The sequence below is a fragment of the Eurosta solidaginis genome, chromosome 2 (assembly GCF_040869045.1).
Source record: "Eurosta solidaginis isolate ZX-2024a chromosome 2, ASM4086904v1, whole genome shotgun sequence".
NCBI classification, from domain to species: Eukaryota; Metazoa; Arthropoda; class Insecta; order Diptera; family Tephritidae; genus Eurosta; species Eurosta solidaginis.
In genome coordinates, this window is record NC_090320.1 from 20,869,905 (window position 1) to 20,892,606 (window position 22,702).

General features: G+C 35.6%; 2 protein-coding genes across 9 annotated transcripts in view; one reads left to right on the plus strand and one right to left on the minus strand.

Annotated features, from left to right (window-relative positions):
* tio (tiptop) overlaps positions 1-22,702 on the minus strand; it is a 502,506-nt gene that overhangs the window by 78,303 nt on the left and 401,501 nt on the right. The gene's annotated exons all lie outside the window — the stretch shown is intronic.
* HemK1 (HemK methyltransferase 1) lies at positions 16,249-17,781 on the plus strand. The gene is made up of 4 exons (XM_067769379.1): positions 16,249-16,338; positions 16,398-16,648; positions 16,704-17,224; positions 17,292-17,781. Exons 2-4 carry the CDS (start codon positions 16,400-16,402, stop codon positions 17,536-17,538), a joined length of 1,017 nt encoding a protein of 338 aa, XP_067625480.1. The 5' UTR covers positions 16,249-16,338; positions 16,398-16,399; the 3' UTR covers positions 17,539-17,781.

Sequence of the window (22,702 nt, forward strand, 5' to 3'; positions counted from 1 at the left end):
TTTGACAGATGTCGCTTTGTAGCGGGCGTCGTGAATATAATCAGGCCTTTATATGTATGTGAACGCCGAATTGTTTTCCGAAGCTCTCGAGTGCACCACTGATTTCTAACAACCGATTGAATGTATGTATGCATGTATAATAATTCGTTCGTTTACTGTTTAACTAAATATTCTTAAAGTTTGTTAAGAAAAAATAGTAAATATAGTCACTACAAACTAAAAAGCTTAACCTAAAAAAAACTTAAATAAAAATCAAAAACTTGTATGTTGAATGTTAGGTATTAAATTGAAAAAAACAGAAAGCAAAAAAATAAAATAAAAAAGTTAAAAAAACAAAAAACCACAAATAAAAAATTAAAATAAAACTAAGTACGAAACTATCATAAAATAAAATCAAACAAAATAATATAAACAAAATTAACAAATAAAAATCTTGATTGTAAACAAATTTTAATAAAATGAAATCGAATTTAAAGAAATAATGCACTGCTAGAAAATCCAATGTCACTGACTAAGTTCCGTTGATCGAGCCTTAAATTAATAGAGTATGTATGTATTCAATTGTGTATAGAAGGGATAGCAACAAAAGGCATTGCTTAGGGACAAATTACAAAACGTGCAGGGGACATTCATATGGCTGTGTGGATAGAGGCATCTGCATTTACTCAGTATGAAGTATGAATGTTGAAGATTTCGAGTGCAAAACTCAGCTCTCGAGAACTTAGCTGAAAAACTGAATTTCAGCAACATGTCCTAGTTACCATCGACGTGTGCAAATTATGTATTTTTTTCTGTAATATCAGTAAGAGTGCACTTACACAGCCATTGATTTTGATCGCCCGATGCTGGTCGAAATCTTCCGATAAAAATAAACACACGTATTTAGATGAGCGTGTGTACATTTCAACCGATCACCGAATTGTTATCGGCCGTTGTCGTTTTTCACTGCCGATAAATTGCGTGCATTTACTGCGAAAAATTAATATTTTGTGCGATGTACTGAAAAATTGATTAATTGTGTGCAAAACAGGCGCCCTTTATGGGATAAGAACATAAAAGCATAAACGCAAGCGTATTTTTGGGAAAAAGTGTAAGAAAAAAAGCTGCCGTCCGATAATCGGCTTCAATTTTAACACTAGCCCGGCCGATTTCATCAGCTGATTGCAATTTTTCGGTTTATCAGTGGCTGTGTAAGCGTACCCTAACAGATAAAATCAAAAGTATTAAATAAACTAACTTTAAAAAAAATTTAATTAAATAACTTTTTAAAATGAAATATAAAAATGTATCTAAGAAATAAAGAAAAATAATATAACTTTTGAGGAAAGTAAATAAAATTCATGAAAATGGAAATGAAATAAATTAGCCGGGGAAGTCGGGGTATTCTTCAACACTTTTTGTTTCAACCGAGAACTTTCACAAGAAATTACTGTATCTAAAGATTGTTAAGGCCAAGCTTACATGTAACGAGATTGTCTTCCTTTTCGTACTTAACTGCTAATCAATGATTAAATAACTAGATTTCCCATATAAATGTTTCCCTGCGATGATCGGTAATCACGAACCAATTTTAGAGTTGCCGACATTTTCTCCTAGATATGGAAACTTCGCTAGGGTTCATCTCTAGACAGAAGCACGAAATAAAAGGAAACCTTGAAAATTTTATAGTTATAAATCTAGTTCCGAAAGAACGTCTCAATTAACTATTTTGGATTTATTGCAGATTAGTGCATGTGTAAACGTGGTCTAAACTTACGTTTTGTAGTATAGCAATCAATGCCCCTATTGCTTTCAGGGTATAAACTGTTTTTAAGCAATTTCGAAATTGATAATACACAACAAAAAAGTTTAATAATAGCTAGGCAACTTATGTATATGTATAGAATCGCGTATCTGTAAGAATATAATAAATATATTTAAAATTAACAAAATACTAAGTGAAAGATCACTTTCTATGTAGCAAATTTCTATTAAGTCTCGGAGCGAGGTAACGGCTCGTGTACGGATGTCTTACTCTAAACAAGTTTATGACAGTGGGGTGAAATAGTCAAGCAAATAAGAATACCTAGTCTATAAAAATAACCCGACTTCCCCTATATACTTATGTAAAAAGGAATAAAAGCCGATAAATGAAAATAAAATGGATTTAAATGAAATTAAGCAAAAAAAAAAGATTAAAAAAGTTTTGGTTTGTATAACGTAAATCATAAAATGTGCACTTTAATTTTATTTTATTTATGTAAATATATTTTGAGGCAGCTTTTTTTAACTTTGAAAAACTCGAAATTTTAATTATTTAATTTAATCATATTTTGAAATATAAAATTTGTATTTCTATTTCTACCTATAAGCTGTGCTCTGTTTCAACTTGGATTTTCATAAATAAAAATGTTTAAATTTTCTTACGATAATATTTAATCTGTCAGTTTGACTAAAATACTTCATTATATTGTGCTAAAGCTGTATTTTCTTTTTACCTTCTCTCCTTTAATAAAATTAGTTGGCTAGAACCGATTTTTGTACAAAAAAAATGTTCAATCAAAAAAGTTACGCCCATGCTTTTAAGCTTAATTTAATTTTTTTTTTTTTTTTGACATGTATAATTTCGATCAATTAGAATTTTTCTTTTAATCGAAGTTGGAATTACAGCTTACTATGTTGTTCGTTAAAAAAAAAAGATATACGTTTTTTGTGTTTGTGTTATTTTAAACGTATTTTTAACATAAGTTCTTGGTGGATCAATTTGGATTCGACATCGTATAGGCAGATTAGGATTCTACAAGAAATTCTAAGCAAAAGAGGGCACTACACCTTTTCCAACTATATTTCGGAAAAGACCAAATGCATTTCAGTAAAGTCAGTTGTAGAAAAGCTCAAACGAATTTCAGAAAAGTATAAATGTATTTCAAATTCTTCAATTATATCTCAGAAAACTTCAACTTTATTTCAAAAAAGCTCATGTGTATTTCTTGAAAACTCAACTGTATTTCGGATTTTCCAAATGTATTTCAGAAAACGACGAATTTCAGAAGATGTAAAAGTATTTCAGAAAAAAGTCAAATGTATTTCATAAAGTTTCAGATATTCCATATACATTTGCTTTGAAATACTATTTCCATCTTCTGAAATACGTTTGCGGTTTTTTGAAGTACATTTGACCTGAAAAAAAATTATGGTTTTTTGAAAATGTATTCGAATATCTGAAATATAGTTTCTTTTTCTGAAATACATTTGCCATTTTCTGATATTTATTCTTTTGAGCCTTTCTGAAGTACAATCGATTTTTGCTGAAATACGGTTGGAAAAAGGTGTAGAAATAACTCTTAATTCATGCGCAATTTTGAAAGTACAGTACAACTAAATTATAAAAACTGGCGATGGCGACTTGAAATACATAAAATTTTAAGATTTATAAAAATAAGCCCGTCTCAGTTTTATGCATTTATTTCAAAATTTTATTTTTAATGCATAATTCCTATGTACATAAACTCCTGCTGAATGATTGCATTGATTTTGTTTGCATTCCAACAAAACATCTTTTGAGTTATTGTAAATAAACAAATTAGCAGCAATATTTAACAGACACTACTTAATTTTCAATATAATCAAATAATAATAGTGAAAATCCGCCCTAATAATATATCGAAACTATAACACATAAATACAAAATTACAAATATGTACACTGAAAATAGTGAAAACGGTCCTTAATATACAAAATGCCGAGTACACAGGCACAAGTGAATACATAACATCACGTTTACACATAGTGTTTTGCTAGTTTCAAAAACGACAAGGTAGCCACCACAGTGTGTACTGTTTGAACAGCATTACTTAAAAGGCTCAGTCTAAAAAAACTAGTTCATCTTATTTCTAGCCAAAATATCCCCACCCTAAATAATCATCAACACCTTTCATGGCTACTGCATAATATTTGATTATAAAAAACAACGGCCAGGCAGCTCTTCCGTTACAATCACCTTTTAAAAATATTAAAACTCATAAGATAGATGTAAAAAAACAATTCAAACAAGGGCCATAAAAATTCATACAATAGTAAAAACCAGCCAAGAAATAAAAAAAAATAAATAAAAAAAAAACCTTAACAAATGCAATAAAAATATCGTATAAATGTAATAATGCAATTACAATAACAAATATTTTTAAGATAAAGATTTTTTTGTAAATATACCCAGGTTAAAATTATGTTCATAATTATATATTTTCTTAGTAATAGGCATAAACTGTTTACTTTATATATTAAAAGTAATTGTATTACTAGAATTTTTAAGTATAAACTATGTTGCATCCTCAACCTTATAACTTCAATTTAATTGCCCACATCAATGACAAATAAAGTTCAACTGTAATATTTTTTGTATCTAAGTAACAAGTAAAATATTTTGCCATAAATTAACAATTTAGTGTCCAATTTGTATTTTTTTTTTAGTGTTTAATTACGACCACACTTTGCCTTAATAATTTTAAGTTAACTTCGCATTTAAATTAATTTATTTTTAAGTTGAATACTGTATAAATACTTATTTGTAAAAAAATTTACTAGTATTTTTTTTTAATAAAAGTGGAGCTGTTTTTTATTTCAATTTAACTATTTTGTTTTATTTTATGTTTTTTTTTTTTTTTTTTCTTCATAGTTAAAATAATAATAATTTTGAATTTCCTGAATTCACAAAAAAATTATAAAGAACGTCAGAAATTTGCACAGCAAAATCCAAATATTTTGGATACTATAAAACCTGTGTATATCTCTCTTTTCGAAACGATCAAGCTACACAAAATTTGTGAAATGTACAGCAATGTCACAGCAAAACAAAGCGGAAAGAGTTCTATGTAAATCCGGCGTTAGCATTAACCAGAGATGGTTAAAACGACCTTAAGAACTCTTTTTTTTAACGTGGAGCAAAGCAAAATGGTGAGCTACATATTTAAAAAAGAGTGCCATTTCCGTTGCATGTCAAGCTCGAAGCATTTGGCGAAAACTGGCATGCAATTCCCATTTCCTCGGAGCTGTTGATCGTTAGTCTACGTACAAGTTGCCAGGTAAACTCATGGTGGAAACGTTGTCTAATCGATAGCACCCCGTGAAATGGTAACAATTTCAGTTAACTGTTCCTTACACGTGAAAACCAAAAGTTCCAAGATGGGGGGAAATAGTGTGTGTTTACGTAAATTTCTCTTAAGTTGCTCAATTTACGAGATAGACTTTTCTTGTTTATAAAGACGTGAGAGAGGGGCAGGCTGAAATTGTATGCACCCAAGGAACATATATGTATAGGTATACTACGATTTTCACAAGTGTACTTCAATTATCTTAAAGCGCGTCGCATCCCAATTGACACAAAGCTCCACGGTTGATAACCTAAAGCAATCAAGAGCATTCCTCAGCAGATAAAAATAGACGCAGTAAATTTCGTTAATTCTTTAAATCTCTCCATACTCAAGACGAGGATTTTACATACTATTGAATAATATTGTAACGAGTTTAGTGCAACTCCGCTCATTTTACACCTTCTACTAACGTTCGTATCGCTAAACTGTTGAATAAATAAGTCTAATATTCAATAATGCAATTCAATATTGAATTTTGAAAGCTTTGCACTGAAGTTTCCAGACAAATAGGGGCAGCCCTTTTCTAAACTATTAAATATTCAAATTAACTCAAATTTGTAACAATTTCGATACGTCTTTATTTTTTATTAAATTTTTTTTTTGTCACATATGTAAATTTGTCTGTGTTATTCTTGATCTCTGAATTTTTGGGGTTAAATGAATGCACCAATGTCAAAGGCGCCAACAACCAATATCGATATACAGCTCAATGTTGTGTAGTCGATCGCAATATTTAAAGTATGTTCCCAAGGCAGCAAGAAACCAGGGGCCCTATTCGCTGTGAGTTTTAAAGTGTACACAGGAAATTGTATAAACTTTGAAATTCTGATTCTGTAAAGCAAAACTGTGAACAAAAAAACTCACTGATAAAAACTTCTTGAGTTTTCTTGGCAGCCAGTGTACACTATTCTGACATTCAAAACTCATACGCACTGTTGCAGAATGACTTTTTTGTTTTCATGGCGTTTGATGAATATTTTCTCACTGACATAAGACTTTTACATTCAGCGCTCATTCAGCAAAACAATGGACACAAAAGTTTACAGAATCGCATGAAAATTTAAAGTGTAAATTGTGTGTGCAAATGAGTTTTCAATGAGTGTACATTTTTCAGTTTTTCACAGTTACAGAATTGACCCCCAGGAAGTGGGATACGTTCTAGAAAGCTTTTAGTATTAACCAAGAAGACGGAGTTGTTTTATAACGTATATAGGTCCTGGTTTTTGATATGATTTTTCAGTTTTTCGTTAAACAAACTTCTGGTAACACTACGGAATCATTCAGTATATGTGAGGTCCTGACGTACTGGCCAGTTCAACCTAGCCTAAGCTAACCCGTGGCATTTACTTTGTGTTTGAGTTTATGTCAACATTTTAGAAATTGATCCACAAAACTGCTTTAAGCAGGTAACACATATTTTCATTTACTTTTATAAGAAGCTATGCGGGAAAACTTAAGTTCACGAACGCATGAGTTAAACTTTGCGAGAAAAATTTAAACGTGTTGGAGAAGTTAAAATTGAAACTTTAACTCATTCTCTTGAATTTTGAGGAAGTATAAAATATACATTTACATATAGCAATGTTGTTGTTTGAATTAAATGGTGAATGATTGAAATAATTTAGATTAAGATCGTGAAAAATTTAGGTATTGGAAATGAAAATGAAGGCGAGAGTTTAAAAAGTAATATATATATTAAAAATTTAAATTTAATTATACTATACAGTACTATGATGAATAGATGTAGAAAAATTGAAATTAAGTAATAAACAAAACCAAAAAAATAAAACACCATCGCAACTGCGGCATATTAAAAAGTTCTTTAGGGGGGGAAATTGGGATTCAGTTTTTGTTGTGAAAAAAAAAATAAAAAAAATTTCATAAAGGTAAGGTTTTATGTTTAAAATATATTAAATATTATTGCATGTAGGATGCATATATCTAAGTGTAAATATAAATAAATATACCTTAAAATAATTGCTTTTAAGTGGTAGTACTTATGTATATCCCTGTATGTAGGCTTATAAGAAAGAATTAAGCTTTAAGTTTAAGTTAAAAATTTTAGTTGTATCCAGAATGTAGAGAATAAAATTTGTTAGCGAATGCAACATAAATATTTATAGATACATAAGCATATATGTAGTATATACATGCATTCAAATAGATATCAACAGCAAAAGTTTAAGTCTGAGCATTGGATTAGTGGAAAGTTAAGTTAGTTGAAAAACATATTATACATAAACAGACAAAACGATGTAGGATAAACGTTGTGTAAGTAGTATTTGAATGTAAATAAAAATATAAAGTGAAATATATATATATAAATAATAGCGTACAGAATATAAATAAATTTTGGTATGTGTATTATAGGCAAACTATATAAGATATCTAGAATTAACTCGAAAGGCTATATATTTAATTGAAATCCGTAAACCAGTTTAAGTGCAATAACGCTTTAGTCTTTATTAATTAAAATAGTATAAATGTAAACTTATGTATTTTTATTTTTAGGTTATTATGAATAAGATAAATTTAATCTAACAACTGAATCATAAAAAAATATGCTAAAACATTCATTTTGTGATGCAACGTAATCTACTGTATAAAAGTATAAAGCACAAAAAATTATAATATAAAAAATAAACTATGATATGTAAAACCATTTTATCGTATATAAAATATTCATATACTAAATATATATTAGAAGAGATGTAAAGTATTGGAAAACACATAAATCAATATACAAAACATAAAGTTGAGTTGGATTCAATTAGATGAATATCACGTTTTTGCAAATCTTAGTTGGAAACATATGATTAGAAATTTTCACATTCAAGGCAGCCTTCTTAATATCGGGCTAATGGTGACCAGCAGTTTGTTTCACAGAAAACGGAAACGATTTCTGTCAAATAAGCTATCTGTCAAAGTTAACCGGAGATGGAAAAACGGTGCACCTCTTAATCAGTACCAATTGAAAACAAATTAGTCAAAATAAAATGATAATAAATTTTACCGAAAATAAAATCTTTTCAACTTAGAATTTTGGCTTCTTTGCTGAAATTGACTAGCGCTAATTTAAACAAAGTTTCTCAATCTCATGCGAAGGCAGTAAACATTTTGCCATAACACCTACTTATTTTCAAAAACCTTACTGATCCAGTGTACATGATCATGATATGTATATCAAGGAATAAGTATCTACATATGTAGTCTAATCTTTCTTACTGTCCCTTTGATAACAGTTATGTACCAGAAACGTATAATTAACATTTGTATCAACATGAAAAAGAATTGAGTAAATTAATTAAACAAAACAAAATGTTGCATCACGTTAAGTATTATTACGTTTACAGATTAATGATAATGAATGCTAAATTGTAATGAAAATATGTTGGGGTAAATATAACTAAATGAAATAAAAAATTAATAAAAATACAAAATAGTTTTAATGTTGTTTTATTTCACTTAGCCGCCATTTAAGCTAGCTCCCAGGGAAATGTTGTGATTTTAAATTAATCGAAAATTAGGTTAGAATTTGATTAGAGAATGATTTGAGAACCACTAGAAATGCGATGTTGTCACAGTTATCGATAATTTTTACGACATGATCACTCATCCTAGGGAAAAGGTGTTGCAAAATTATTAGTATTTGCAAAATCAGTTTTTCATTTCTAATAATTAAAATTAGTAAGTGAAAACGAACAGAAAAGTTAAACAGAGAAATTGAGCAAACTGTAGACATGCTATTTGACTGGCATTATGAAGAAAACGTGCATTGTGAATACATACAAGTGGCGAATGTTTGAAAAAAAATACGTTCACAATAGTAAACAGCCTGAATCACCTCTTACATCGCTGTTCGATTACTGAAATCATTTGCTCAATATTTATCAAAATTTTTTTAAGACGACTGCTACATTGCGTTTGTTACATAATTTAAAATGTTTGCTTAACTGGCTGCTCATATTTTATATATTAACAACATTTTAAAAATTAATATTAATTTGTAGTCTCATTTTCTGTGCATACATTTGAAACAAAAGTTGGTTTGAAACACAAATGAGCAATTCAAGACGCTCCAATTTCTTAGCCGTTAGCAAAAAACAAACCTTTCTTCCATTCGCAGGCCATTCGCGACAACCGTTCTCCCTGTCAGCAATTATTTGACAGGTATGGCAATGGATGAATGGAAAGATTTTTTACTTGTATGAATTCACAATGAAAACGTGCTTCATCCATGCTTCAAATCAACACATAGCTAAATACTGCAGATTCCTCAGCGATTCTGGCAAATTTCGTTTAAGTTAGGTTTTGGATTATTTTGAATTACGATCATAAGGGCATTTGATATAATAAAACAATGAAAATTGAATTGATTTTAAATAATTGAATTTTTTATTTTCGAGAATGCCGTAATACTCGACAGTTTCGCAAATCGTCCTCTTCCTTCTACACAAATATTAAAAATAACTAGTATCGCCGTGGTCGAAATTCGACCAACTTGTATTTTTTCAACTCACTCTATGCATCCAGTGTTGGGGTAGTGCAATAATGCGTTAATAGGAAATATAGCAAACTGATCTATCTTACTTAAAGTTCTCATTAAAATTTTGAATTGGACCTAAGACGTTATAATCTTTGATTGTATTTTCTTAAATTTTCTACAAACTTTTCAAATGTAATTATAAGTAGAGCTCCTTAAAAAAAATATAACAAATATGTAAAATCAAATGAAATTTACATAGAATTGTGGTGAAATTACTTGAAATTGAATTGAAAATTTGCTTTTTATACACCACCCAGGAGATACGCTGTTGGCGCGCTAGCGAAGTTAGTTTTGGGTGCTCGGTTCCCCAGTAGGCTTATATCACCAATATAAACTACATATACATATATCGCCCATTTACTTCAATAGTGTCATAATTCAAAAAACACGAATTTTTAGTTAAGAACGAAGAAATGTGCTAATGGAATTTAACCTATTTCACACCACCCGTTAGGTATGCAATCGGAGCTTTACTATTACATATGTATTGATAATTAATTAAATAAAATTATAATTTGCCATTAATTGTTATAAATGAATTTAGTTAGTTTCAACAAAAGTTAAATCATTATTTGTGATTTTCTTGAAAACAACTAAAATAAAAAACAAATAATCTGTTAAATAAAGAGTTATGTATTTACGTGTAAGTAAAATTTGCCACAAAAAATGGGCCGTTCAAAAATTAATTCTATTTAAGTTTTTTTGGTACGCTACAAATTATTTTGGAACAGTTTTTTAGGATTTTGGTAGAGGCTATTATAGGTAAGTGGCAACATTGGGCACCATATTTGTATGTACGTGAGACATTTGTGCTTTCGAATTTAGCAGGGAATCATAAAGGTTTAGGTCTTTGAAATTCGCATTAGAACACTTAGATAATTGTTCCCAAAGATGGCGCGCTTGTGCACGAAAATTAATTTCGATATTTGTATGAATTGTTCGAATTTACAAAAAACTTTTTCTATTAATTATAAACAAATAGAGTAATATTTGTTAACAAAAATAGGCCGATGCACTGCGGCTGATCAATACGAATCGATTCATATAACTTTTATATGATTTTACGTATGCTAAGTATGCGAAACAGCCTATCAATTGATTGTATGGAAATTTTGTTAGCGTATTAATATATATATATATAGTGGGTAAAATACTGCCTATGCAATACGGCCGCCATGATGCCGGTTGCCGTTTTCACCTAAAATCAAGAGACGTTTTTTTATCGTTTAATATACAACGTGAAATTTTCCGATTCAGTCAAGTTGCCTTTAAATAATAATAAACAAAGTTGAAATAAACGAATATATAATAAAGTAAAATAAGAAATAAAATAAATTAGCATAAAAGACAATATAAAAAGTTTAATGTTATATTTCTGTAAATTTTTTGTTCAGTATAAGACGTACTTTATTATACTCAGTTGAGCAGAGCTCACAGAGTATATTAACTTTGATTGCATAACGGTTGGTTGTACAGGTATAAAGGAATCGAGATAGATATAGACTTCCATATATCAAAATCATCAGTATCGAAAAAAAATTCGATTGAGCCATGTCCGTCCGTCCGTCCGTCTGTCCGTTAACACGATAACTTGAGTAAATTTTGAGGTTTCTTGATGAAATTTGGTATGTAGATTCCTGGGCACTCATCTCAGATCACTATTTAAAATGAACGATATCGGACAATAACCACGCCCACTTTTTCGTTATCGAAAATTTCGAAAAATCGAAAAAGTGCGATAATTCATTACCAAATACTCATTAAGCGATGAAACTTGGTAGGTGAGTTGAGCTTATGACGCAGAATAGAAAACTAGTAAAATTTTGGACAATGGGCGTGGCACCGCCTACTTTTAAATGAAGGTAATTTAGAAGTTTTGCACGCTGTAATTTCGCAGTCGTTGGAGATATCATGATGAAATTTGGCAGGAACGTTACTCTTATTACTTTATGTCTGCTTAATAAAAATTAGCAAAATCGGAGAACGACCACGCCCACTTTTTAAAAAAATTGTTTTTAAATTCAAATTTTAAAAGAAAAGTTAATATCTTTACAGCATATAAGTAAATTATGCCAACATTCAACTCCAGTAATGATATGGTGCAACAAAATACAAAAATAAAAGAAAATTTCAAAATGGGCGTGGCTCCGCCTAGGATGCTTTTAATGCCATAAGTCGAACAAAAACTAACCAATCCTTGTGAAATTTGGTAGAGGCTTAGCTCCTAGGATGATAACTGTTTTCTGTGAAAAAGGGCGAAATCGGTTGAAGCCACGCCCAGTTTTTATACACAGTCGACCGTCTGTCCTTCCGCTCGGCCGTTAACACGATTACTTGAGCAAAAATCGATATATCTTTACTAAACCCAGTTCACGTACTTATCTGAACTTACTTTGTATTGGTGTAAAAAATGGCCGAAATCCGACTATGACACGCCCACTTTTTCGATATCGAAAATTACGAAAAATGAAAAAAATGCCATAATTATATACCAAATACGAAAAAAGGAATGAAACATGGTAATTGTATTGGTCTATTGACGCAAAATATAACTTTGATACCCATATCCTGGTCCACGTTTATGGCGATATCTCGAAAAGGCGTCCACATATAGAACTAAGGCCCACTCCTTTTTAAAATACTCATTAACACCTTTCATTTGATACCCATATCGTAAAAACAAATTCTAGAGTCACCCCTGGTCCACCTTCATGTCGATATCTCGAAAAGGCGTCCACCTATAGAACTAAGGCCCACGCCTTTGTAAAATACACATTAACACCTTTCATTTGATACCCATATCGTACAAAGAATTCTAGAGTCACCCCTGGCCCACCTTTATGGCGATATCTCGAAAAGACATCCACCTATAGAACTAAGGCCCACTCCCTTTTAAAATACTCATTAACACCTTACATTTGATACCCATATCGTACACAAAAATTCTAGAGTCACCCCTGGCCCACCTTTATGGCGATATCTCGAAAGGGCATCCACCTATAGAACTAAGGCCAACTCCCTTTTAAAATACTCATTAACACCTTTCATTTGATACCCATATCTTACAAACTAATTCTAGAGTCACCCCTGGTCCACCTTTATGGCGATATCTCGAAAAGGCGTCCACCTATAGAACTAAGGCCCACGCCCTTTTAATATACTCCTTAACACCTTTCATTTGATACCCATATCGTACAAACAAATTCTAGAGTCACCCCTGGTCCACCTTTATGGCGATATCTCGAAAAGGCGTCTACCTATAGAACTAAGGCCCACACCCTTTTAAAATACTCATTAGCACCTTTCATTTGATACCCATATTGTACAAACGCATTCTAGAGTCACCCCTGGTCTACCTTTATGGATATATCTCGAAAAGGCGTCCACCTATAGAACTAAGACCCACTCCCTTTTAAAATACTCATTAACACCTTTCAATTGATACCCATATCGTACACAAAAATTCTAGAGTCACCCCTGGCCCACCTTTATGGAGATATCTCGAAAGGGCATCCACCTATAGAACTAAGGCCCACACTCTTTTAAAATACTCATTAGCACCTTTCATTTGATACCCATATCGTACAAACAAATTCTAGAGTCACCCCTGGTCCACCTTTATGGCGATATCTCGAAAAGGCGTCCACCTATAGAACTAAGGCCCACACCCTTTTAAAATACTCATTAGCACCTTTCATTTGATACCCATATCGTACAAACAAATTCTAGAGTCACCCCTGGTCCACCTTTATGGCGATATCTCGAAAAGGCGTCCTCCTATAGAACTAAGGCCCACGCCATTTTAAAATACTCATTAACACCTTTCATTTGATACCCATATCGTACACAAAAATTCTAGAGTCACCCCTGGCCCACCTTTATGGCGATATCTCGAAAGGGCATCCACCTATAGAACTAAGGCACACTCCCTTTTAAAATATTCATTAACAGCTTTCATTTGATACCCATATCGTACACAAAAATTCTAGAGTCACCCCTGGCCCACCTTTATGGAGATATCTCGAAAGGGCATCCACCTATAGAACTAAGGCCCACACCCTTTTAAAATACTCATTAGCACCTTTCATTTGATACCCATATCGTACAAACAAATTCTAGAGTCACCCCTGGTCTACCTTTATGGAGATATCTCGAAAAGGCGTCCACCTATAGAACTAAGACCCACGCCCTTTTAAAATACTCATTAGCACCTTTCATTTGATACCCATATCGTACACAAAAATTCTAGAGTCACCCCTGGCCCACCTTTATGGCGATATCTCGAAAAGGCGTCCACCTATAGAACTAAGACCCACTCCCTTTTAAAATACTCATTAACACCTTTCATTTGATACCCATATCGTACACAAAAATTCTAGAGTCACCCCTGGCCCACCTTTATGGAGATATCTCGAAAGGGCATCCACCTATAGAACTAAGGCCCACACCCTTTTAAAATACTCATTAGCACCTTTCATTTGATACCCATATCGTACAAACAAATTCTAGAGTCACCCCTGGTCTACCTTTATGGAGATATCTCGAAAAGGCGTCCACCTATAGAACTAAGACCCACGCCCTTTTAAAATACTCATTAGCACCTTTCATTTGATACCCATATCGTACACAAAAATTCTAGAGTCACCCCTGGCCCACCTTTATGGCGATATCGAATTTACAAAAAAATTTTTCTATTAATTATAAACAAATAGAGTAATATTTGTTAACAAAAATAGGCCTATGCACTGCGGCTGATCAATACGAATCGATTCATATAACTTTTATATGATTTTACGTATGCTAAATATGCGAAACAGCCTGTCAATTGATTGTATGGAAATTTTGTTAGCGTATTAATATATAGATGGTGGGTAATATACTGCCTATGCAAGACGGCCGCTATGATGCCGGTTGCCGCTCTGACCTAAAATCAAAAAAGCTTTTTGGGACATTTTTTTGTTTCGTAATTAGCATAAAAGGCAATATAAAAAATGTAATGTTATATTTTTGTAACTTTTTCTTTTTTGTTCAGTATAAGACGTACTTTATCTAAAGTGAGGATTAAATCTGCAAATGCAACAACATTTTCGAGCAAATTTGTCATTAATTGTTATAAATAAATTAGTTTTAACAAAAGTTAACTCATTATTTGTGATTTCATGTTTTTTTGAAAACAACTAAAATAAAAAACAAGGAATTTAAATAAAGACTTATGTATTTCCGTGTAGGTAAAATTTGCCACAAAAAATGGGCCGGTCAAAAATTAATTCTATTTAAGTTTTTTTGGTATGCTACAAATTATTTTGGAACAATTTTTTAGGATTTTGGTAGAGGCTATTATAGGTAAGCGGCAAAAATGGGAAACCATATTTGTATGCAGGTGAAACATTTGTGCCTTCGAATTTAGCGGGGATACATAAAATTTTAAATTCACATTAAACACTTAGATAATTGTTCCCAAAGACGGCGCGCTTGTGCATAAAGGTTTAGGTCTTTGAAATTCGCATTAGCAAACTTAGATAATTGTTCCCAAAGATGGCGCGCTTGTGCACGATAATGATTTACGATATTTGTATGAATTTTTCGAATTTACAAAAAACTTTCTATTAATTATAAACAAATAGAGTAATATTTGTTAACAAAAATAGGCCTATGCACTGCGGCTGACCAATACGAATCGATTCATATAACTTTTATATGATTTTACGTATGCTAAGTATGCGAAACAGCCTGTCAATTGATTGTATGGAAATTTTGTTAGCGTATTAATATATAGATAACTTTGCGCGATATACCTCCGAGCAGATTAAGATCAAGCTTTTCCTAAAATTTGTGTTGATTTTTCACTTTTCTAAGAATTGGCAGACGCAGTGGTGTGGTGGTAGCGCGTCCCGCCAACCATACAGAAGATCCTCGGTTCGATCCGCGGACAAAGCTACATCAAAAATTAGAAGCAATTTTTTTTTTTTTTCAATTTAAAAAAAGTTTTTCTGACCGTGCTCCTCATGGAACTTGGGGGTGGTGATGGACGGGATGGCCTGAAAGTTTAATGTGGCGACATAAATCGTTCCCGAGATGGTCGGGCTAGCACCTTAATGGTGCTGTGGTACCGGATCTGTATCCGGCAAAGAACCATCACATCGATAACACTCCCCAAAGCCTTCGGGGAGCAACCTTATCGCTACAACAACAACAGGTGTACAATGTTAAAGTTAAAACAGACATTTTTTCCCGCCTTCGGATTATTAATACTGAGGTCGAAACCACATTTTTGGTCGTGTATTAGCAGTCAACTCCTGTTTTAAATTATTACGCAAGTGATTTATTTGGAAGAACGCATTTGAGTCCAATGTAAATGTAGTATAACCCTGTAAACAACCATGCTTTTGGCTTTGCCTCATGATTCAATGACAGACATATATAATATGCTACCAAAGATACTTGTCTACTACAATTTCAATGAAGGGGATTGAATTATTCCCCCTTTTCCTTACTTCGTAAAAGCAACCCGTCTAGATTTTTCAATTTGAGAGTGTCAAAGATCTGTCACCATTGAAGAACAACCCTCTAGTAATTGAATCATGGCTTTGCCTCACCTGACGAAGTTATCGATAACTCATCACATTTGATTTTCAGACTGAAATTTGATTTCCCTTCAGAAAGGTTAAAACACAGCTTTGATTGAATAGTTATAAAAAAAACTTAACTCCTACAATTTCCAGCTATGTTAAAGCTGGTGGCACAACAATTACGCCAGCAAGTGTGGCAGGTTTCCCGTATCAGTACAGTCAATCATACTAAGGTTACATCATGTGCACCCAGCGGCTCGCAAGAACAGCGAGCAGCGAAAACCTCGGCTATAGAAATAACCAAAGCTCTTGAAAATTGGCCTGAAAAGTTACGCAAAGCTGGTGTTGGGGGTATTGATTTCAATCTAAAATGTTTTGTAGCGCATGTGTTGAAACGAAAATTTGTAAGTAGTATGTGACAAAACGGAATGAGAAGCTAGTTCTTTCACCTAATTGCAGAACACCCTCAAAAATTACAATGATTTGCGCTTCACCGAAAGGCAACTACAGGAATTTGAACGTTTGTGTGAAGCACGTTGTGCACGTATGCCACTTCAGTATATACTCGGCGAATGGGACTTTTTGGATTTGACGCTAAAAATGTCACCATCTGTATTCATTCCAAGGCCTGAAACAGAGGAATTCGTCACAAAAATAATCGAAGCTTATCGTGATGTTAAACAGCCAATTAATATGTTCGAATTCGGTTGTGGCTCTGGTGCTATGTCTCTGTCGATTTTACATGCATTACCTAATGTACGTAGTACAGCCATTGATTGTGGCAGTGCCGCTACAGGATTGGCACGCGAAAATGCTAAAATATTAGGCTTAGATAATCGGTTCACTGTTTATCATCACACCATGGAAGAGGATAGATATGTGCCAGGGGAATTAATAAATGAAACATATGATTTAATAATAGGTAATCCACCTTATGTTAAGTCTGAAGAATTTCCACTGCTGCAACCGGAAGTAATAATGTGAGTGGTTTGAAAGGTTCATGTATAAAAAAACGTTGAAATAATATTTTATCTACTTCTTTTGCAGCTATGAAAATTTGAAAGCTTTAGATGGTGGCCCGGATGGTTTGCGTGTTGCTCGTTTAGTTTTCAATTTTGCCTGTGAGAATTTAAGACCAGGTGGAAAATTATGGTTGGAATTGGGTGAAGATCATCCACCAATGGTACAAACTATTATGGAGACCCGGTACGAAGGATGTTTACGTTTTATTGCTGGCTACAAAGATCAATGCAAACGCAATCGATTTGTAGAAATTGAGAAGATCAAACCTTAAATAGTGATAATAGTATGTGATAAATTGACATATGTGAAATTTGCACATTAAATGCATTTCATGAGGCTTAAGAAGCTAATTTACCTGACATTGAAATACATAAATAATATTTATGTAGATTAGCACTATACCTCCGCCCAGTAATATACAATATTAGAAACATGTATAATATTTGCATGCATTTAACGCTTATTAGAATTTAAGGTTCATTTTAAAATAAACTCTGTTAAATAGTTGAAAGCATCTTAACTTGCATTAATAATTATTTTCATGTGAGGTTGGTGGCAACCGTCCTATATATAAGGTATGTATGTCCAAGGGTGAGCGCAAATCGGCTTATTATTTATTTCTTAACATTTTTTTATTGAATATAGTTGAAATGGGATTGTAAAATTTGTTCAAGATAGGAAAATAATGCCGATAAACCGTAACAATGGGAATTCATAAACTAGTTTTTTAACCATAACGCAAAAGCCGCCACAACTATAATATTCAAGCTTATTAAGAGGTTCCAAATAAATACACATAAACAAAGTGTGATCACATTTCTTTATGAAATGAGTTTTAAAAGATCATCGCATAAGATTTTGCACATTGTTGAGTTCAGTATGAAAATGTATGAAATGGTCGTAGGCCAACACCCCGTTGTAGTTCCCTTTTAGATTTCCATTTCGATAAAGACACTCCCTGAATGTTTTATAGACGCTTCCCAAGGCAGTCGGTTCTATGTACCGGAGCGACTCGGGATTTTTCCCGACCAAGGACTGTCATTTCAGTGTAACCCCATTTAATTTGTTTCGTCCCTCCCACAAATTGTCATCCTCCCAGCAGCTCCTTGCAGCAGGACTGCTCCATATTCTCTTGCTCCGGGAAGGTATCGAATCCAATCCGGGTCCGTCTCCTGACCTCGGTCCTGAGAAATGGTTTTGCTGCATCTGCCGGAAAAGAATCTTTTTAGGACGGTCATACTCTGTTCAGTGTGTCTCGTGTAAGGGATGGTTGCATCGGACAGGTTGTTCTGGGCTTGATCCCAAAACCCGACGTCCACGTAACTTTTATAAATCTTTTGTGGCTCCTTGCTGTTCACGCCCAAGGGCGTCCCGTAGTCTACGTCTAAGCGCCCCCCCATTACCTTCCAGCAGCCCCGCTGCTCAGCAAGCCACAACAAGTACCCGCTGCTGCTCGCGCCTTACGGCGCCAACAACTCAAACAGCTGCTACCACTCATAACTACAATCTTCGTAGTAGAGTCGGAAGCAATGCTGAGCAACAGCCCCTGCCCCCGTCTTCTCCCCCCCCTCTTTTCCGGCAGCAATCGTGTAGGTCAGGGAAACAGACTCTTAGTCCCTACCTCCGTTTGCACCGTTTTCCAGCACAGAATATATATGTTTGCGACATCCGCCCAATGCAGCTCCTGCCTCGGGTGGTGCCACTTTCCTAGATGTTCTGGTCTCCGCGACGGCAACCCCTCGGCGGGTTTCATCGCGCCATGTTGCCAGGTCGCAAACCCAAATCATCCGGGTACCCCAATGCTTGCCCAAGGACGCCCAGTCCCAGGGCCACAACAGCAATTGCGTCCTGGCCTTCCTGAACCCAGGCGTAGTCACCCGTCACTTACCCCCAGAGTGGCGACGTCTCCCCTCATGCACTTCAGAATTCTGCAGTTAAACTGTAATGGACTAACTGGGAAGATTACGGAGATAGTCAATTTCATGAAGCGGCACAACATCCGCATTGCTGCGATTCAAGAGACTAAACTCACAGCACGATCTGCATTGCAGACCTGCTCTGGGTATAATGTCCACAGAAAAGATCGCGAGAGCGGAAATGGAGGCGGCCTCGCGTTTATAATACACCACTCTGTGCAGTATCACATATTTGATCCTGGCATCGACCGCAGGGACAACGTCTTAGAACGTCAAGGCCTATCTGTCCGGTCAGGCGATGCAAACCTAGAAATCATCAACATCTACATCCCCCCTGCCACCTGTTGCCCCGGTGGATACCGCCCTAATATCAGAGCCTTACTCACTGGAAACAATCGCATTATTTTAGGCGACTTCAATGCCCATCATGATCTATGGCATTCAAATTTGCGGGCGGACAGTAGGGGCGAGATGTTGGCGGATCAAATAGAAGAAACGACGTTCTGCACAATAAACGGAGACGCCCCCACACGTATGGTAGGAAGCTGTCACAGTTCGCCAGATATCTCAATCGTGAGCGCAGAACTCGTAAACTGCGTCAACTGGCAGCCGATGGTATCATTGGCATCCGACCACCTGCCTATACTTGTTTCGCTCGAGCGTACCGCCGACTTCATCGTCACCGAAAAACGCACTTTCATAAACTTTAAAAAAGGAAAGTGGGAAGAATATAAATCCTTTACAGACAATCTCTTTGCTGCCCTCCCTATTCCGACTGATGCCCGCCAAGGGGAGCGTGCCTTCCGCAAGGTCATTGAATGCGCCTCGGCACGTTTCATTCCCGCCGGGAGAATTCCCGAAATCCGGCCCCACTTCCCGGCGGAGGCCGCAAACTTATCGAGAGAACGTGACCTTATAATTGCTAATAATTGCAGATTGCTTGTGGATGAACACAAGCGGGCGAAATGGGAGGAGCACCTAAGAGGTTGTAACCTCTCTACCGGTGTGGGTAAACTTTGGTCCACCGTAAAGTCCCTATCGAATCCGACTAAGCACAAAGACAAAGTTTCCATCGCCTTTGGCGACAAAGTGCTGTCGGATGCGAAAAAATGCGCGAGCGCTTTCTGCCGACAATATATAATGCATTCTACGGTCGACAAAGTTAGACGGAGGGCCAACAGACACGCACATAAACACAAATTCAGCGCGTCACCAATCACCATCACCGCTAAAGAGGTTGAGGACGCCATTGGTCGCGCTAAACCATCCAAAGCAGTGGGCCCAGACGGCATAGCCATGCCGATGCTTAAAAGCCTAGGGAAAGAGGGTTTCAAATATTTAGCGCAGGTCTTCAACCTGTCTCTTTCCACCTTTGTCATACCCGAGAAATGGAGAATGGCCAAGGTGGTCCCGCTACTAAAGCCTGGTAAACCAGCTAACATAGGAGAGTCGTATCGTCCGATATCTCTCCTATCGCCAGTAGCAAAGACGCTCGAAGCCATTTTGCTCCCTTATTTCCAAGCAAATTTGCAACTAGCCTCCCATCAGCATGGCTTCAGAAAACTCCATAGCACTACCTCCGCGCTAAATGCCATCAGCACCCAGATAAATTGCGGTTTAAATCAAAACCCCCACCATAGAACAGTACTCGTAGCGCTAGACCTATCAAAAGCTTTTGATACGGTCAACCATGGCTCGTTACTGCAAGACCTGGAAGGGTCTACCCTTCCCCCATGTCTTAAAAGGTGGACCGCAAATTATCTGGGTGGTCGGCAGGCATCGGTGCTATTTAGAAACGAAACATCAAAGCCAAGGAGAATTAAACAAGGGGTGCCACAGGGTGGTGTCCTATCCCCACTTTTGTTTAATTTCTACATATCTAAGCTACCTTCACCACCGGAAGGAGTCACAATCGTTTCCTACGCCGATGACTGCACAGTAATGGCCACAGGCCCAGGCCCACAGATCGATGAGCTATGCAATAAAATAAACGGCTACCTCCCTGATCTCTCCAGTTTTTTCGCCTCGCGAAACCTGGCATTATCACCGACTAAATCTTCCGCGACCTTATTTACAACATGGACGTCCCAAATGTCGACCATTTTGAACATCCACGTCGATGGCTCTACGCTACCGACTGTCCTACACCCCAAAATCTTGGGTGTGACGTTTGATCAGGATCTACATTTTGGTGAGCACGCAGCCGCAATTGTTCCGAGAATTCAGAGCCGTAACAAAATCCTCAAATCCCTTGCTGGCAGTACCTGGGGAAAAGATAAAGAAACGCTCATGACTACATACAAAGCAATTAGCCAGCCGATTACGTGCTACGCGTCACCCATATGGTCGCCAAGCCTAAAAATTACCCACTGGAAGAAGCTACAGGCCTGCCAAAATACTGCTCTCAGAATTGTCACGGGCTGTCTTCTTATGTCCCCAGAACACCATCTACATAATGAGGCGAGAATACTCCCCATCAGGGAAAGAAACGAGATGCTGACCAAACAGTTCCTGTTGAATACCCAGAAACCTGGGCATCCCAACAGACATCTGATTGACGAGCCAGCACCGCCTAGGGGCTTAAGGAGTCATCTCCGTAAGCATTTTGAGGAAATACGGCATCTGAGAACACAGCCGTATGAAGCGAAAAAACATAAGCAGGTCCTTGGTGAACTCCACAAACAGGCGTCGGACCTTTATGCCGGGAATTGGCCGGTGAACCCAGTACTCAAAGTAAAGTATCCAAAACTTGCGGAAGAGGAACGCATACTCCCCAGGGAAACGCGTGTCACTCTGGCTCAACTTCGTTCTGGATACTGTAACAGGTTAAACTCTTACCTATCCAGAATCAACCCCGACATACAAAATGTATGCCCCGCTTGCAATGTGTCCCAACATGACACCAACCATCTCTTTAATTGTAATGTGGAACCAACGCCTCTAACACCCCTTTCCCTATGGTCCACCCCTGTTGAAACAGCAAGTTTCCTTGGACTCCCGTTAGAGGATATTGATGACAGTTTGTGATCGGTCGCGTCTGTTAGGTGGGGCGAAGCACTGCTACAACAACAACAACAACAATGTTTTATAGAGTCTTATCGATATTGATGGTTCTTTTACGAATATAGATCTGGTTCGTTCCGGTAACAAGCGCTAATAAGGTACAAGCCCGACCACCTGGGGAACGATATAAAATGACCACATTAAATCTTCTTGACCAAAGGAAGCTCTGCGGGGGGAGTGCGGAGCGAAGAACAGCCGCAGATTTGAGTTTAAAAGTTATAAAAAAGTTTGGTTCTTAGAATCCGAAAGCGAAATTTTAAATTTTTATTTCTGTCAAAAGATATAAGCAAAAAATCGGTTCAAATTTTCAGGTCGTTGTTTTTTGCCAGATTCGTTGTACATACACACACACTAATGCAGAAAGGTGTTCTGCGCGCATTTAGTTTTGATCCCCAAACCGGTTTCGGACCCACCCAGGGATATTTTTTATAAGCACGGCCGAAGGCCGCCAAAGCA

Excerpts from the sequence above, each read along its gene's own strand:
- HemK1 (XM_067769379.1), top strand. The coding sequence starts at position 16,400 with ATGTTAAAGCTGGTGGCACAACAATTACGCCAGCAAGTGTGGCAGGTT. Across the intron at positions 16,649-16,703 it reads ATGTGTTGAAACGAAAATTT|AACACCCTCAAAAATTACAA; the intron begins GTAAGTAGTATG and ends ACCTAATTGCAG. Across the intron at positions 17,225-17,291 it reads CTGCAACCGGAAGTAATAAT|CTATGAAAATTTGAAAGCTT; the intron begins GTGAGTGGTTTG and ends CTTCTTTTGCAG.